The following is a 17761-nucleotide window of genomic DNA, read 5'->3' as shown; positions in this document are numbered from 1 at the left end:
GTTTTGCCATGTTGCCCAGGCTGGTCTCAAACTCCTGAGCTCAAATGATCCTCCTGCCTCAGCCCCCCAAAGTACTAGAATTACAGGCGTGAGCCACCACACCCAGCCTACCAAACACAATTTTAAAGATGAGAGAGAACCACTGCCTAGTAAATATCAGGAAACATCTAGGAATCTTGCTGACCCTATCTTACCTAATTCTTGCTATCAGTCTATAAGATGGACATTGTTAGTTCTATTTCATAGAAGAGGAAGTAAATACTGAGAAAGTTAAGTAAGTTGCCTTTAGTGGTACAGCTAGAAACGACAGCACTGAAATGTGAACTCCCACCCCTCTGATTCCAAAATTCTTTGTAGAGTTCTTCTGCCTTCATACTCTCTCATCAGATTGAGTCATAGATCTGGACCGGGTCTTCGGGAAGACTGTAGCTTCTCCATCCATAAAAGCCTCCACAAAAGTATATGTAGCATTTGTAACCCAGTGCATTTACATCTTCACCTGTGTTTTTAAAATGCTTACTCAAAAGTTGTATGAAGTGAGACTCTGCCCATCCTACACCCTTTGTTTCAGAGATTTGAAAGGACTCTGTTAAGTCTAGCACTAGTGCCCAAGTAGTTCAACCACTCTGAATTCATACAACATATTATCAATTTTTCCCTTAGGTTATTTATTTATTCATGTATTCACTCAGCCACTTAAGAAATATTTCTAGTATCTACTACATGCCATCCTGTGTACTAGACCCAGGAGGTTCAGTCGTAAGACGAACACCATCCGTGCCCTCAGAGATGCTACCATTCCATGTGATAAGACAACTAACAAGCAAACAAATAAAATTTCCAGATTGAATTTAGTGGGAAGAAATACAGTGGCTGCAGGAAAACAGGGAGACAGGGAGACCCACTGTAAACAGTGAGTTGGGAAAGATCTATTAGGAAAAACTGCCTCTACACTGAGATCCTGAAGGTGAGAAGGTGAAAGCTATGTCCAGATACACGGAAGTGTGTTCAAAGCCGGCAGAACAGCAAGTGCAAAGGCCCTGAAGTGGCAAGGATTTCTAATACTCTAGGAATATGCAGAAGGCCAGTGTGACTAGAGTTCATTGAAGAGTAGAGAGATTAGAACAAAATAGTAAGCAAGAGAGGCTTTTTAAAAAGCTAGATCCATTAGGCTTTATAATAAGGCTGCAGCAAGAAAATTTTTCAGAATGCAATGGCAGAGCCAAGGATATAGCTTTAAGCCAGGAGAGTGATATAATCTGATTTAAATTTTAAAAGATCATCTGGCCACTGACTGAAGAATGGATCTGACGGACAAAAGTAGAAATAGGCAGACCAATTAGGAGGCTGTTTTGATGGACTAGGTGAGAAGGAGGGAGTGGAAGAGATGGAAAGATGTAGGCAGATTTGAAATAAAAGAGAAATTTAACAAACATTTACCTTGAATGAGCTATCTGTGTACGTTTTTTATTTCTCTGACAAGCCTCTAAGCCAAGCTGTCTGTCTTACTCATCTTTGTATTTTCCTACTTCTCTTCTGGTAGTCATGTTGAAAACAGAGTTCTTTAAAATTCTTCCTCTTCCAGATTTTGCATCTGTCAACAAAAACATTTTCTTCCCTGCAGAAAGTAGATGTTTGTCCCTAATTGTGGGGCATGAGGTTTGCCATCCACATTTGCTATTTTGCCAAAGTCACACTGAGTTGTGGAATATTTTAAATTTTTTTAAGTGCAGTTTTTGCATCTCATTAAAAATGTATTGGCTGACATATTTCAGAAATAAATATGTTTAATAATGCCTCATTTAATTTAAGGCTCTCATTTAGAAAAAAACACTTTCAATGAAAAGACTTAAATTGATTTATCAAGGGATTTTTTTCTTATTCCTCATTAGCAGTTATAAGACTAATGGTGATCTACCATAAGCCTTCCCTTTCCCTAATGTGGTTAGAGCTACCAAATAGAAATTGTCACAACCTATCGAATATTTATAATGGTTATTCCGACTGGCTGTTGAGACCATTTTAGCAAGAAAAGAATTAAAAACTCTAAACAAGTCACATATCTGAATTATGTTTATGTACATGTAGACAAATACCCGAAATAAAGATGAGGCTGTCAAATAATGTAGCAATGATTTATGCTTTGAACAATGACAGAATAACAGAAAAAAATTGCAATAAGTCATATGAGATAAATTTCACCATTTTTGGTTCATTTACTTTGATTTCAGAATTACCGTTTCTGAAGATGGAAACCTCAGAATCATCAACGTTACTAAATCAGATGCTGGGAGTTATACCTGTATAGCCACTAACCATTTTGGAACTGCTAGCAGTACTGGAAACTTGGTAGTGAAAGGTAATGGCTAACCCAAAGAATTCAAATATTACTATATGTGTCCTCATGTCTAATAATGTAATCTATAGAAGTGGCATCATTCATATTAATATATACAGATATCACTGTATTGCTAAATTAATTCATCACAGCAAACATGATATGATTAATAATTCTTAGAAAACTGCTGGTAATGAATATGACTGAAAGACTATCTTATTTCAGAATCATCCAATACAATTTTGAGAATTATAGCCATTGTATCTATTCTAGTATTGTAACTAATGTTATCTTCAATCCTTTAATTAAATTTCTTTCAAGTCTCTATAGATTTGAAATTCATGTCTAGGAACACTATTCCAACAAATTAAAAACTCAGGACTCATATACTATTTTTAGCAAACGTTGCTTAAACAATGACATTGGTAATTTTTAAGATAGCTGTCCCGTTTATTCAGAGATATGGATATGGCTTATCATACTAATAAAAGGCTTTGATCACCTCTGTGCTTTGCCTTAGCCACTCGGTGAACCTTGTCCGTTTTAAGGAAATAAAATTCCCATATACCATAGCCTGGGTGATTTATAATTTTTGTAGCAGAAAGTCCTTTATGCTGTTAGCAAAGCACACTAGTGAAACTATTTCAATATTAGCTTCATGGCACAGGCTGGAAGTGCTAAGTAACCACTGAAAAGGAGAAAATCTTAATTTACATTTCATTTGCATTTCTTTCACTTTGTATATTGCCCTGTCATAGGATTTTTGAGTTGAAGGGAACTTGGCAATGATTTGACTGAAGAAGATGAGGCTCAGGTTGGTGGTTCTCTCAAGGTCACGAGTAGCTGAAGGAGACCTGAACCCAGGTCCTGATTCTGAGTTCTTCTTGGTTCTTTATGCTGCAGCAGGAAATTTTTTTACCCACTCTTCCTGTTTCTGAGTAATTTATACAGATGAGTCATATCATATTATTTCCTTCTTGCCCATTTGTAGCTCCCTTTGTGAGGCTAGATGAAGGCAAATAAAAATATTTTTAAAAATGCCTTTAATTTAAAAAAGAAAACTACAGATTACCTAATTGTGTATTTTAGGGTCTTTAAAAGTTGGAGATGTACTACTCTTTCGGGAAGTCTTTTTATCATTAACATACTTGACTATGCAGATAGAAAATTAGAAGTCCAAGAGTTAAAACTAAATATATGTTTAGATTGATTCCAACTATTTCAGTCTATTAATTACTTCCTCAGAGCACTAGCATCAGTGTATGACTGACTGCTTGTTCACTCTGTTTCATGGGCAAAGGAAAAAGAAGTTAGATAATATTTGTAAAGCACAGTTCTAGCTAGAGGTCTTTGCTAATGTATGACTGTTTTGGCTAAAGGAAGCTAGTAATCGTCTAGGACCAAGAGAGATCTCAATGTTTCAGAGCTGGTTAGACACAGAGCTAGGATCTGTTATAGATTATTTGTGAGTTATGGAGATATAAGAGAATATTAGGTTGACATCTTAAATCATAGTTAAAAGGCAGGGATTCCAGTCAGAGTGAGCTGGGTTTGAATCTCATTTCTACTGATTACTAGCTCTTAGACAAGACAATTAGCCTGTGTGGGGATAATAGCAGTGCCAATCTCATGGAGTTGCTTTGATAACTGTGAAAATTCATGTTAAGTGATTAGTATGGTGCCTGGCACCTAGGAAATATTAATAGTTGTTTTGTTTATAAACATATTTTCATAAAATGAGGTTGTTTTGATGACTGTGGTAATCCATGCTAAGCGATTAACAGGGTATCTGGCACCTAAGAAATATAGTTTTTGTTTTGTTGTTTATATATTTTTAAATGGATACGCATGTATTCTAAATCATGTTGAAATGAACATTTATGACGTTTCCACCCAAATAGAATAATTAGCAAAGAGAAGTGAGCCTCATATTGTTAAAAGTAGGGTATTTTCACAGGTAGGAACAAGGTATGCTCTGTATTTTATTATCATCCTTCTTATAAGTATTGACTTCCTTGGCTCTCCCAAGAGTTGGCAGAAAGGAGAGGCCTCTGTTTCCCATCAGAGTTCATATCCCAGTGATACCACAAGCCCCAGGACAAAACCATTCCCAACGAACTGTGCAGTTCCCTCCTGCTCATCTTACACTGAATCATGGTGCAAAGCCTACCGATATATCAGGGATGAAATATGTTATGGTTGCCTCATTTTTGTGTGGTTATAAATATTGCCAAAATAGTAACTTCTACCTATTCTAACAAACAAAATAATTTATTTCTTGCCTTCTAGTAAAATGCAAACAGTTATTCACCCAAGTAAGTATAGGATATAGTTTTAGGCAGTCTGCAGTTACAATTTTTTAAAATTTTGGTAACTATTTGTTTCTTTCAAGGTATAATAGGAGAACACTGGTTTTCCATTAATGGCAATTAATGGAAATACAACAGTATTTCAAAATGAATTTAAGAATGAGTCAGTACAAAGAAAAGTACTAAATATGCATTGTTATAGGAGGATGTGCAAAAAATCATGAAGATGGTATATGTGAATGTCTAAAACTAGGAAACATGACTTGAGGACAATTTCCAGAAGTGTTTTAGTGGATTTATAGATGCAGAATTAGTATGTCCTGCCTATGCTAGCCACATGATTTGCTGAAACAGGCACAACACTTTAAAAACTGAAATTTCCTAATAGGTGAGAGAAAGAGGAAGGATTGAGGCAGGAAGAGCCTGACCCAGCACGAAAAGAGGAAGGCAGCGATGTGTAGGTATGGTTAAGGGATGATGTGCCCAGGTAGCCTGATTCACAGGTAGAATTCATGTGTTTCCAAGCAGAGTTATTTCTGGTAGGGGCTCCTGGTTCTGAGCTGCAGTTAGTTTCTCCACAGAGGTCCTCTGATTCTTATATTCTTCTTCTAGGTGAGGTGTGGGAAAAAAGCTTTATTTGGCCAGTATGTTCAAGGGAGTTAACAATCCTGTTACTTTAGATAAGGTCAGAAGAGATTTGGGAGATCATTTATCTCCCAGTGTGGTTGGTTCTGACTCCCATTAGCATTAATGGGAAGTATGTGTGTCTGCAGAGGGGACATCCACACTGCTAGGTCTCCGAGAAGGACATTAACATAAACTGAGAAATATGATTTTAAAATCTGCCCCATAAAGCACGATATAGGCAGAGAAAACCATTCTGAACTCCACATGAACTGTGCCAAGTCCTGAATCCCACATCAAAATGCTTGAGCCCTACACCTTTAATGCAAATGTAACAGCTTAGCCCGAAATATGACTGAGCGCTGTATTTTAATTCAATTTTGAGATCTACAAAGGGACTAATTTATCAGAGACGGTGTTCTCTAACCTTAAAATGTGCTTGTATTCATTCCGATTTCCTCATGTGTCTGGGATTAAAATGCCGTGAAGGTCAGGCATCAGAACACATCTTTTCTAACCTTTTTACAATAGTTCTATCATTAACCATGATTTTAAAATCCAATTCTCTTTCTCCCTACCCTTGCCCCCATGTTTTGGAGAGAGGCTGAAGATAGTGTCAAACACAGGGTCAGCAAGTAGGGGAGGAGAGGGAGGCAGCGCCATCTATTCCACCAGATACAGGAGGTTTAGAATAAACCTCTGACAAGCAATCATCACATGGCTAAATATTCAGATTCTGCATGAGCAGGCTTCCAAACTGCAGAATTCTGACAGGTGCCCAGGGGGCTCTTGATTATCATCCCATCATCTGAATTCCTAAATTTTACTGATTGTATTTTTCAGGCTAGTTATCATATACTTGGGATTTGGTTTGCTGTTTCATTTTAAGCAAGAACAGTTAGTTCTTAAGTCAAACCCTCAAATCCTAACAGAAAGCATAATGTTTGACCTTTAAACAAAAATGTGCTTTGTGATCATTGACGTCGCTAAGAACTATATGGAGGGCGGGGTACATTTATATGCAATATGGTACTTACTAAATCATGTTTATCTGTACAGCAGAGTTAAAGGGGTGGTGGTGAGTGGGGATTTTGCGTGACACAGTGCCTCTGCCATACAGGTTTCATAGGACAGATATTTTTAAGTAGCAGGCCTAGAGAAGAGCAACTTAGAGTATTTGTTTGGATGCAGTTCAACAAGATAACTATGTTAATAGCAACCCTCACTCCTACTGATCATCTCCAGGACTCAAAATGTAGGGCATGAAGCTGTGGATGCTGTTACCATAGTCATCTTGCTGAACTACATCCCAACTGACCTTGAGCAATTTTGCAACTGGTAGTTCCAGACTATACTTTGGGAAACACTGTCCTACAGCAAAGAACTTTGTACATGCATGCCACCTAGCAAGTGAAAGTTCACTAGAGTACATGTTAGAAATGCAGATCTCCTGGGCCTCACTCCTACCCTAACAAATCTAGCTCTCTAGGGAGGAGGCCTGGAAAAACCTACATTTAAAATAGATACCCTAATTGATCCTTATACACGTCAGAGTTTGAGAACATTGTATTTTCAGGGGTTTCAAACTATGCCCTATGGGCCAAATCCATACCTGTTTTGTATACCCCAGGGGCTAAGGTAAGCATGGTTTTCACATGTTAGCTGGTTGAGAAAAAAACCAAAAGAACAATAATATTTTTGGGTGTGAAACTTTTGTGAAATTCATCTTGTATTTTTAGTAGAGACGAGGTTGCATCATGTTGGTCAAGGCTGGTTTCAAACTCCTGACCTCAGATGATCTGCCCATCACGGTCTCTCAAAGTGCTGGAATTACAGGTGTAAGCCACCCCCCACCCCCAAGACTATGTAATATGTAAGTACCTATATAATATCCTAAACTTTGCCACTTCTGCAAAACCTTAAATATTTACTATTAAGTCCTTCACAGAAAAAAAAAAAAAAATACTTATCCTTTCTTTGATAACTTTTTCTCTTCCTCAGATCTTCAAAATTCTGTCCAAGGTATAGTCTGGCCAAGCTATACACAACTTTTCTTTTACCCCTGCTGATCTTGCATGCTGGAAATTTCCACATGTCCTTGAGTCAGATTATTAGCTGGAATTGATAGGGAGTTTTCTTTCCCAGGACCTTAGCGTCACCCCAGTATCCAAAGGGTTGACTTCAGAACTTGGATACAAGTTGAAAATCCAGAGGAGAGGTGATAAATCATTGATTGAGAGGGAGGAGGAAAATTACTTGACAGACACTGGAACAATTATTCAATTTGATTCTCCAGCATGTGGGGAGGATTCACACAGCTGGAACCAGAATAGTAAACTAAGAAGACCGTAACGTAAGAAGCACATCACCTGGTGCTTTTTTAAAAAGACTACTCACTTCGTAAACCTCCCGCCGTCACCAGCCTAAATCAGCTGAACTGTTCCACCTTTACCTCATAATTCTCAGACTGCATGTTCTTTCTCTAATAGCATTGTTTTAATTTTGAAATTGACTACATAAAGTTTTACCCTAATTTCGTCTGAATTTTAAAAGAGTTCTTTTGGCTTTTCTGTTTATTTAAATGTCTAAATTCAGTGCGTAGAATTACTTTTATATAAGAAAAAATAAATTTATACTTTAAATAGTTTTAATAGAAAAGAAGTCTTTAGTAGCAGTTAACTAAGATCACATATACACCTAACAAGAAATTATTTTGTATTTTCCTTCTTCAACCCTGCAAACCAAAGATGTTCCTGTGGTTTACTGAACATTTAATGGATTCCTTTATTGTCTGAAAGAGTGCTCATTGTTCATCCCATAGGAAGTTTATTTATGTTTAAATGAACAGATTTCTTCATATATATATATATATTCTTACCAGCACCAAAGAGTATCTACAGCATTACTATTGCACACTATATAAAATTCTTCTTCTGTTTTAACCGTAGGGCATTGAGAAATATCAACCTTTCCATGCACAGCATAACAGACACAATAAAGTAGAGTCTTTTCAGTTGGAACTTTTTTTGCAAATGAGTTTGAAGCAGCCCACATCTTCTATGTAAAATTGTTCAAGGCTTTATCCAGATTTGACAGGGGATCAATCAGAAATCAGTAACATACAATGACAGTTGGCTGCTAACACACAACAAAAGCTTTTATCATTGGTCCCTTATAACTGAATACACTTCAACCGAATTAGATGTCTTCCACTGGAACCAATTATTTCTAGGTGATAATTAAGGGTATTTCTAATAGGATTAACACAAATTCTGACCCCAGGCATCTAGAGTAGGAAGGAAAAGTTTGTCATTAGAAGTGCCAAATGGTAATCATGGTAGGTCCCTCAGTAGAACATCTGGCCAGAACATTTCAATACTAGATCCTGTTAGATCTGAGATCTGTCACACTGATGGTAGGAGAATCTGAAAAGAAGGGTAGGTAATTGTGCCTCTTGTTCTTCCTGTGTTCACAAAGCATGACATAACCTGGAAATCTGATGAAACAGGGCGTGATTATTTCCTCTGACATTCTTATGGACATGTGTGAGAGCCACATAGATTGAGCAAATAACATGCCTTTGGCAATATCAATCATGAATAGAATGATTCCCCTTTCGTCCAAATCTCTCTGTAAAAACCTTCTCTCTTTTTGTAATGCTGATTGCATACCACGCCAGTCTGCCCTGACTCCAGCCTGCCCATTACTTCTCCATCCTTGGTCTAGAGAGGGAAGATATAATTCCTTAACTGTTACATTTCTCTATGCCAACTCTGTCCTTTCATAGCAAAGCCTCTATGCTGAAGACAGGCCTCACATTTTTGCTTTTGGCATAAAAGACACTCTGTGGGAGCTTGTGCAGTAACATCACCTCATTAATAATCAGGGAAAGGCAATGTAAGCATCAGTGTGATGTGATTTTTTTACATATGAGATTGGCAAAAGAGAAACATCTAATGGTACCTTTTGTTGGTGACTATGTGAGGAAAATGGTACTCACACACTCTGAGTAGGGATAGAAATTGGAATAGATGCAGTGGAGAGCAAGTAAAATTGAGAAAGTGCAATCTCCATGGCCCAGCAATTCCATTTCTGGGCATTTAACCTAGTGGGATTCACACATGTTCCGAGGCAGACTTGCAAAGATGTTCCTTGTGGTGGTGTTTGTAATGAAAAAAAAAACAAGGAAATTAAAGAATAATACATATGGTATCATTTTGTTTAATATATTGTATGATTAAATATAAAATTAGTAATATAAAATAATATCTTATAATGTTTGCATACAGAATACACATGCGGCATAAGCACTAACTCAATATTTTGGAGGACGATGCCTGGAGTGAGGTTATGTGAAAGGACTTTAGCTGTGTTGGTAATATCTGTTTGGGTAAATTTTTAATATATATTCATGGCGGGAAAAAGGCTGGAGGTACATGAAAATGTGTTAAAGCCTACTAATTCTAGAAGAGGGAATATGAGCACATATTGGTAAATTTTCGTTGTAGTTTTATATGTAAAATATTTCAAATTAAAAAGAATACCTCAGGTCAGAATCCTACATGGTCAGATACTGCAGGCAAAGCCATCCAGACAGGAGGTCTGTTTTTTCAGTTCTCAGCTATTGTAGAAGAGATACCTTTTACCTGGTGATATTTAACCCATTCCATACAAATAATTTCTTTCTTTTAAGGAAAAAAAACTCTCCTATAAAATGAATTAATGAATTCTTTTGTAATGAATACTTACTAATCAGAATAAACAAAACAAACAAAAAAGGCAAACAGAATATGACTCTTTGGCTTCATTAAATGTGAAGCACATAATTAATTTCTTTTCCAACAATTCAAAGAGACTTACATTATACTGATTCAGTTTAATTGAACTTATTACCACAAGAAGATAATAAGAAGTATATTGAAGATATCCATCTGGCTTGCATTGAAAACCTCACATGTTTCATTCTTCATGGCTGTCATAGACCATACTAATTGCCTCATTTCAGCTGTTTTGCAATCACTGTGATTTAGCTATTAATGCGATAAGATTCTCACTCAAGAGGAAGTTGATATTAAAAAGCATAGATCTCTCATCTACCTCTGCTACCACTTCTGAACACATCCTCAGCATTATTAAAGTTATATATTTTTGAAATACATAAATAAAAATCTATCTTTTTCTCATGCATATCTTTTTAAAGTACATCTGTCATCTTCTGTCATCTTGCAATAGAGCTATTCCTTTACTAAAGGAAAGAAATGGTTTATGTTAAGCTTTTCAGTTCATTAAATGTTTAAAGCTCAATGTAGGTTGTTTTCAAACTATGGAGTCTTTAAAAATAATTTCCATAGCTTCATTGGAGTTTAAATGGCTAATTGTATAATAAATAAAGAGAAAAGAAAAATTAGGCACTTTTACCTTCCGTTTCTAAGTATCTGAACTTCCTATGGTTTGAGAATGATGCTTTGTCATGTAGACTGGTTTTATGTGCACATGATATCTCAGAAGAGGAGCTTGTGGTGTGTCTATGTGTATGTTTTAAATTATCTGTCTCCTTGGATGTCAGAGGTGGTCCCATGGGGGGAGACAACAGTTGGTCCCAAGTCTGAAAGGGAAAGCTTGGTCTCTTATAAACCTTGATTCAGAAACGAGATGTGTCAGAATAATTCATGAGTGAATCTCACCTTCCTTTTTTTGGCATTTGTTTTCTGTGCCAGAGGCAGGAGGAATATTACTCTCAAAGAGGCAGCCCCACCAAATCATGATTGAATTTCTTTGGCTGTCACAGGCAATTAAATTTAAGAAAACTGCCCAAAAGACTTTAGGCCTTTAGGTTAAATACAGAATCTGACCAAGATGAAAGCAAGTTAATTAACATTTTCATCATCTCTCTCTGATTTACTGTAGAAGATCCATTTCTAAAAGGTTAAAATGGTTGTCTCTTTTATGTATCCATTTGGAGAGTCAAAAGGAGGTTCCTGGTTATGGGAGAGGAAATGTAAGCAGAACATAGAGTAAGAGTGGCTTTTTGCATGGCCTTCTAGCAGGTCTATAATCAGTGTGCAAAAGTGCAAGACATAATTAAGTGAAGATTAGCAACATTGCTTTGAAGATTTCCCAAACTGGAAACCATACCAACTGTCATCTTACTATTTCCCCTTTTCTCTCTCTTCAAAAGTAGAACTGCTTGTAAATGTAAGTAAAGCTTGGATTCTGCCTAGAAGAGGAGGATCCAAAGGGTCAAATCAGAACTGCCTTCTCCTCCATGTATACTTTCATAAGCCTACATCTCTCCTGATAGAACATGTATCTGCCTCCATTGGCTTTGTCCACAGCATAGGTAGAACACCTGGTCACTGTGCAATTTGTACCAATATTTCTTCATGTGAAAGACAAAGGAAATTAAATTATAATGACAATATAGTTGATGAAGGGACACTCTGATGCAGTCCAAATATGAGGGAATAGTCAAAAGGTACAAAAGACAAAACTATCTCCTCCTTCTAGGCCATTGTGAGCCATCACAATGTATGGCTCAGAATCATGTAGGAGTTTTTAAATAAATGCATATTGCTGGACCCTACCTCTGACCTGCAGAACCAGAATCTCCAGGGATGAGACCCAGGAATTTTCATTTTCAACAAGTTCTTCAGGGAATGCCTACGCTCAACAAAGCCTGCAAACTTAGGAGCTCAACCTTTTGGAGTCAATACGGATAAACAAAGACACAGAGCTGTGTTCAAAGTACAGAAGGAACACAAAGGGAGGCGTAACTAAGAAGCAAAGGTGATAATCAAACAGCAAATTGAAATATGAATAAGAGTCTGCCAGACTTTTTAAAATGCCAAGGTAATCCCAGGAAAAGAAATTTATCTAATGGCCCCAATATATGAAGGGCCCTAGCATATTCAGGGAAAATACAGCGGAAAAGTGAGGGGAACACACCCATAGCTGAGGCACTATTGCTTATATTTCAGGACCTGTGGAGAATAGGCAAATATTTTGATTCCCTTTTTAATGGAAATAATACAGATTGCACAAACTGTAGCTAAGTGACATGACACCAACTTCAGTGGAAATTTTGCTTCTTCTAAGAGACTTTAAAATGAAAAGTAGTTATTACCAGCATACGATTTTTGTAAAAATTATGTTTTAATTATATTATTTGTAGAATTATTAGGGAAAAGATCATCTCGTCATTCAGAGAGATCCACATATTTTTTATGTTTTCTTCTAGAATTACATCAAGGCTGAATTCAATCTGTATCTACATCTGTATCTTAACTGTGTATGAATCTGTCCTCAGATCTATAAATAAATATCCTTATCACAAAAAGATCATACTGTATACACTGTTTGTAACTTCTTTTTTCATTAGTATCTTTCTACCAGCATAGATTATTTTGAACAATAAATAAGGACTAGCCTGATTTCTTTATGAATATGTTTCTATCTCCTGCTCATCAAAATAGCATCAGCAAAACAAAACAAAAACAACAACTCTTGTAATATCTATATGGGAAGATGTTAAACATCCCCACTATGGGGGATGTTTAGGAGGATTGTTTCACATGTTTTACCCTGAAAGTGTTGGTTGGGGGATTGTCTTAGTCCACTCGTGCTGCTATAATAAAATGCCATAAAATGGGTAACTTGTGAACAATAGCAGTTTCTTTCTCATGGCTCTCAGGGCTGGGAAGTCCAAGATCAAAGTGCTGGCAGGTTTAGGGTCTAGGGAGGGCCCAGTTTTCAGTTCCTAGATGACACCTTGAACACTGCATCCTCCAGAGGGAAGGAACACTGTGCCTGACATGGCAGAGACGATGGAACAGCAAAAGAAGACAAACTCCCCACACAAAGCTTTTTTATAATGGCACCTAACCCCTTTCATGACTCAGTCACCTCCTAAAAGCCATACTTCTTAATAGTGTTGCATTAAGAATTATATTTCAACATGAATTTTGGAAGGGACACAAACTTTTAAACCATAGAAGGGATTAATGTCAATGGGAGAATGAAATCCCTAGTCATTTCTCTGCCGTTTCCTCAAAGTTTTCCTATTGAAATTTCCTCAGTTGACACATCATGTTACTGATAACATGCTGAGTACACTTTCTGATCACATGAATCATTAGGGAATAAACTAAATACAGAATTAGTATTCAAAATTACTTTAAAAGATAATTATCTTTTATCTTTGTTATTTGAACCTAATGTAACAAGATGCATCTTAACAGTGATAAAATATGAAGATTTGCATTTTTCTTCAAAACTCAGGATGAGAGAGCCAAATTTTAGAGTCAAGTTGTGTTATAGGTCTTAGATGACCATAACATCATTGATGAGTCAACAATATATACTCTTTAAAAAAGCAAATTAAACCTAGAACATAATAGTGTCCAAAACAAGAGCAGGGGGGGAATATAGAGATCTACTGATAAAAATACAACTGGAAGAGGATTGTTTTTATTTTAAGATAGACATTAACATTTGAAATCACTTTAAAGAGTGACAACTGGGATGATATGAGGAACAGCTGTAGAAACTGAGGCTTGGTAATCCAAGGAAGAGAAGACTTATAGAGGGTGGGAGGGGAGGAGTGGTCAGTGTTTTCAAACTTTTTAAAGAGATATCAAACTCTATGTGACATCAGAGGACAGTACCGTAAGAGATGAGCAGGAACTATTGGAGCAGAGGATATTACTTATATTTGATAAAAGGAAAATTTTCAAACAACTAGGCCATTGGCCTATTAGTGATGACATTCATTTCCAGACTAGACATCTGCTCTGGGGAAATATGGCAGAAAGAATTCATGTATCAGATACAAGTGTGTGGTTTGAGTAGCCTATAGGGTCATTTTCTATTCGTCTTAGCATTCTCAGGGCCTACCCTAAGTAAATGTTGACTCATATATCCCACCCAACTCTGAAATGTTATCATTCTCTAATTTTATAGCTTTGAAAACTTCTGCCCTCATCTGCTTCTACTCCAGAGCAAAATCATGCCCCGAAGTTGAATTCTGTCAAGTTGACTTTGTGTTCTTATTGCAGAGTCTTTTTTTTTTTTTTTGCTTTCAGTGTGAATTTATCCATAATCAGCAATGCAGTATGGGTTGAAAAGGTTATTCTGCTAATTTTGAGTAACCTATTCTCTAAAATAGAGTCCAATAAAAGGAACCGTTTTCTATTTAATCATATGTTGGGATTTGAAGGGGTTCAATAAACAGTACCTTGTTCAGTGCCTGAGTTTTGAAACACTTGAGAGGTAAGTTGAGGTAGTTGGGCAGATGAAAATCAAATGTCAGCTTTGCTAGTGCTAAAGGGGAATGTGGCTCAGGGACATAGCAATAGTGGGCTTCTTAACACTCAACTCCAAATTAAGCAGACTTTTACCACTACACAACCTCAAGTCTCTCTCACTATAAAAAGAAAAATAAGGAGTGGAGGATCAACCCAATAAGTGTACATCCTTCCAGGAGAAAGAATGGCACTGAGCCAAGAATTCCTCATTATTTTTCCCAGACGCATCACTGGATAAGGAGTGAGTAAGGGGAAGAAAGAGGACAGGCATGTTAGGAAACATCAGGTGTGTGAAAATGTCAGCTATAGACCAGGGGTTACAAACTGGTAGCTCTCATGGCTAATTTGACTTGAACCCACAGACTTGTATTGTTTGGCTGTCAGAGTGTTTAAAACTTTAAAATTGGAATGCCTTTAGACAGGGGGCATGTATTCTCTAAACTGACCCCAGACCTTATTATTCTGTATTATCTTATAGCTCTAAATCACATGCTTAGGATACGGCCACATCCTCTGAAAGCATTTGATATGCAGTATTAAGTGGGTCTCCATGAAAAAAGCCAGCTCTTGATTATTTCCAATTTTTAAATTATTAAGTAGATGCAAATTGACCATGATGGGGATTTGAGAGGAAGAAGACTAGAGAAAAGAATGTTTCAAATCTTTCTGTTTATAATTCTGTACATGATTCTACACTGAATCTGCATTTCATTCCCATATCTATACCAGAAGGTTATCAGTGGAAGAGAAATTCAGTTATCTGAATGGACATGATCTTCTCAGGAGCAGTCAGTGGTTAATTGGGACAAAAAAACACAAGTCATTATCGTTGAGAAATCTGAAGCAAATTGAGGCAGGTTGTCACCTTTCACCAGGAAACAAATTAGTCCTGTCTTTAAAAAGACTTCTTTCTCTGTCTGCTGACTGGGGATTCCTGTCAACTGCCAATGAAACAGGGAGAGTGTAGATTAATGGTACTATAACAGTGGCCATGAAACACCCATAAAGCCATTTTCTAATTTTCATGAACATTTTTAATCGATTCAACCAGTGCATTTGAATGACAAAATTTTTGCTAAGCTTCAGCTCCAGAAAATCAGGGTGCCACCTTCCAGCTGAAATCATTAGTGCACCAGTCTGTTGGGGAAAGTTTGTGTATAAAAGAAAAGCCATAAATTATAGACAAAGTAGCTCTTCCTCTTGACTAATTTACCTTCATGAACTCCCTGCCAACCGGGGAGGAATATAATTCAGGTTCAGCTCAAAAAAGAGAGAAACAGAGATATATATAGAGAAATAATAAAATAGTAGGTAACATCCTGAGTTATAAGGGTTGTAAATAGGATAAAACTTGAGACGATATGACCTACTTTTTCTACGATTTGTGAATATGGGAATCATTGCAGTCTAATACAAAGAGCAGTGAACTGAGGTCCTGTATATCTGGGGGCTGGTTCCCAGATTCCATTTTTCTCACCTGTAAAATGAAGAGCCTTTAATTGAGAAAATGAAGGCCTCTTCTAGTTCTAAAGTTCTCTTATTTGATAAAGAAGTTGGAATAAAGCATTAAAACATCCTAATTTCAAATTTATTTGTTAACAGTAACAACAAATTTATCCAGAGGTATTCTAACTCAGGCACCGCCAAAAATGAGATGAAATTTTTCATGTCCAAGAGATTTCTATTTTATCAACATTTATTTTACATGCATCAGGTTATGGTCACTCAAGGAAAGAGATACATTACCATTTAAACAGTGTGGGCAGTTTTACCAACCAGCTCATCCATGAGTGGTCATGCAATGAGGACCTGAAAGGACAATGGACTCAGTTTGCCTCGATCCTCATATACCTGTCAAAATGTGATCATCTCACCAGGCTAAAGAGAATTGATGACATTGATTTTATACAGTATGGCCACCAAACACAAGCAAGCCACTTCAGCTGGCTCTTAGAGAAAGGGCTAGAGAGAAAACTGGTTCATTTGAACAGTATATTGATTCCAAGGTCGTGCCTTCCTGGGAGACTTTTAAGGGCAGTTTTCAGTATGTAAAATGTTTTGTTTAAGATACTGACGTCAAAACTGAGTCATGTGTAGATGTATCAGAAGACAAGGAAAACTTGCACAGAAATGTCCATAGAAGCATTATTCGTAATAGCCAAAGTGAAATCAACCCAAATGCCCATCAGCTGATGAATGGATAAACCAAATGTGGTGTATCCATAAAATGAACTATTATTCAGCCATTAAAAGAAATGAAGTACTGATACATGCAATTGATATGTGGATGAACCTTGAAAATATAATACTAAGTGAAAGAAGCCAGACACAAAAGGCCACATATTGTATGATTCCATTTCTATGAAATTCCCAGAATAGGAAAATGTATAGAAGCAGAAAGTAGATTCATAACTGCCAGTGGATTCAAGGAGACAAGAATTGGGACTGACTCCTAATAGGTACAGGGCTTCTTTTGGGGATAATGGAAATATTCTGGAATTAGTAGTCACGGTTGCACCAAAAGAAAAAAAACAAAAAACACCCACTGAATTGTATAATTCTTAAATGTTTGTTTATTTTTGAGACAGAGCCTTGTTCTGTCACCCAGGCTGGAGTGCAGTAGCATGATCATGGCTCATTGCAGCCTTGACCTCCCGGGCACAAGTGATCCTCCCACCTCAGCCCATTAGGTAGCTGGGACTACAGGTGCACACCAGCATGTCACCATGCGCTACTAATGTTTTTGTATTTTTTGTAGAGACAGGGTTTCACCATATTGCCCAGGCTAGTCTAGAACTCCTGGGCTCAAGTGATCCTCCTGTCTCAGCCTCCCAAAGTGGTAGGATTACAGTTGTGAGCCACCATGCCCGGCCTCAAGTGTATACTTTAAAAAGGTGAATTTTATGTTATACGTATTATATCTTCAATTATAAAAGGGAAAAATAAGTAATGATCTATTTTGCACACTGAAAAAAAAAAAGAAAGAATGAATGAAGACAAAAAGGAAGTAATGAAGCAAATTCATCAGCTATGATCTCTAGATGTCCTAGATGTCCTAGCGCTTGACATATTCTTAGGGGTCACCAACTTTTCTCCTCTCAGTTACTTTGATGTTTTTCCTGATCCTGCCTCTACTCTGATAACAGCCTTCCACTCTATTCCTAGAAAACACTGTTAGAGAGTAGTCT

General features: G+C 37.0%; 1 protein-coding gene across 14 annotated transcripts in view; it reads left to right on the top strand.

Annotated features, from left to right (window-relative positions):
• The window catches only part of CNTN4 (contactin 4), a 976967-nt gene that overhangs the window by 900290 nt on the left and 58916 nt on the right, over nt 1-17761 (top strand). For all 14 annotated transcript variants that reach the window (XM_073009922.1, XM_007985035.3, XM_073009921.1 and 11 more), the window contains one exon: nt 2232-2359. In XM_073009922.1, the coding sequence (XP_072866023.1) occupies nt 2232-2359 (128 nt within the window). The remainder of the gene's footprint in view (nt 1-2231; nt 2360-17761) is intronic.

This window comes from Chlorocebus sabaeus, chromosome 22 (assembly GCF_047675955.1).
Source record: "Chlorocebus sabaeus isolate Y175 chromosome 22, mChlSab1.0.hap1, whole genome shotgun sequence".
NCBI lineage: Eukaryota > Metazoa > Chordata > Mammalia > Primates > Cercopithecidae > Chlorocebus > Chlorocebus sabaeus.
This window is presented reverse-complemented; position numbering and strand designations above follow the sequence as displayed.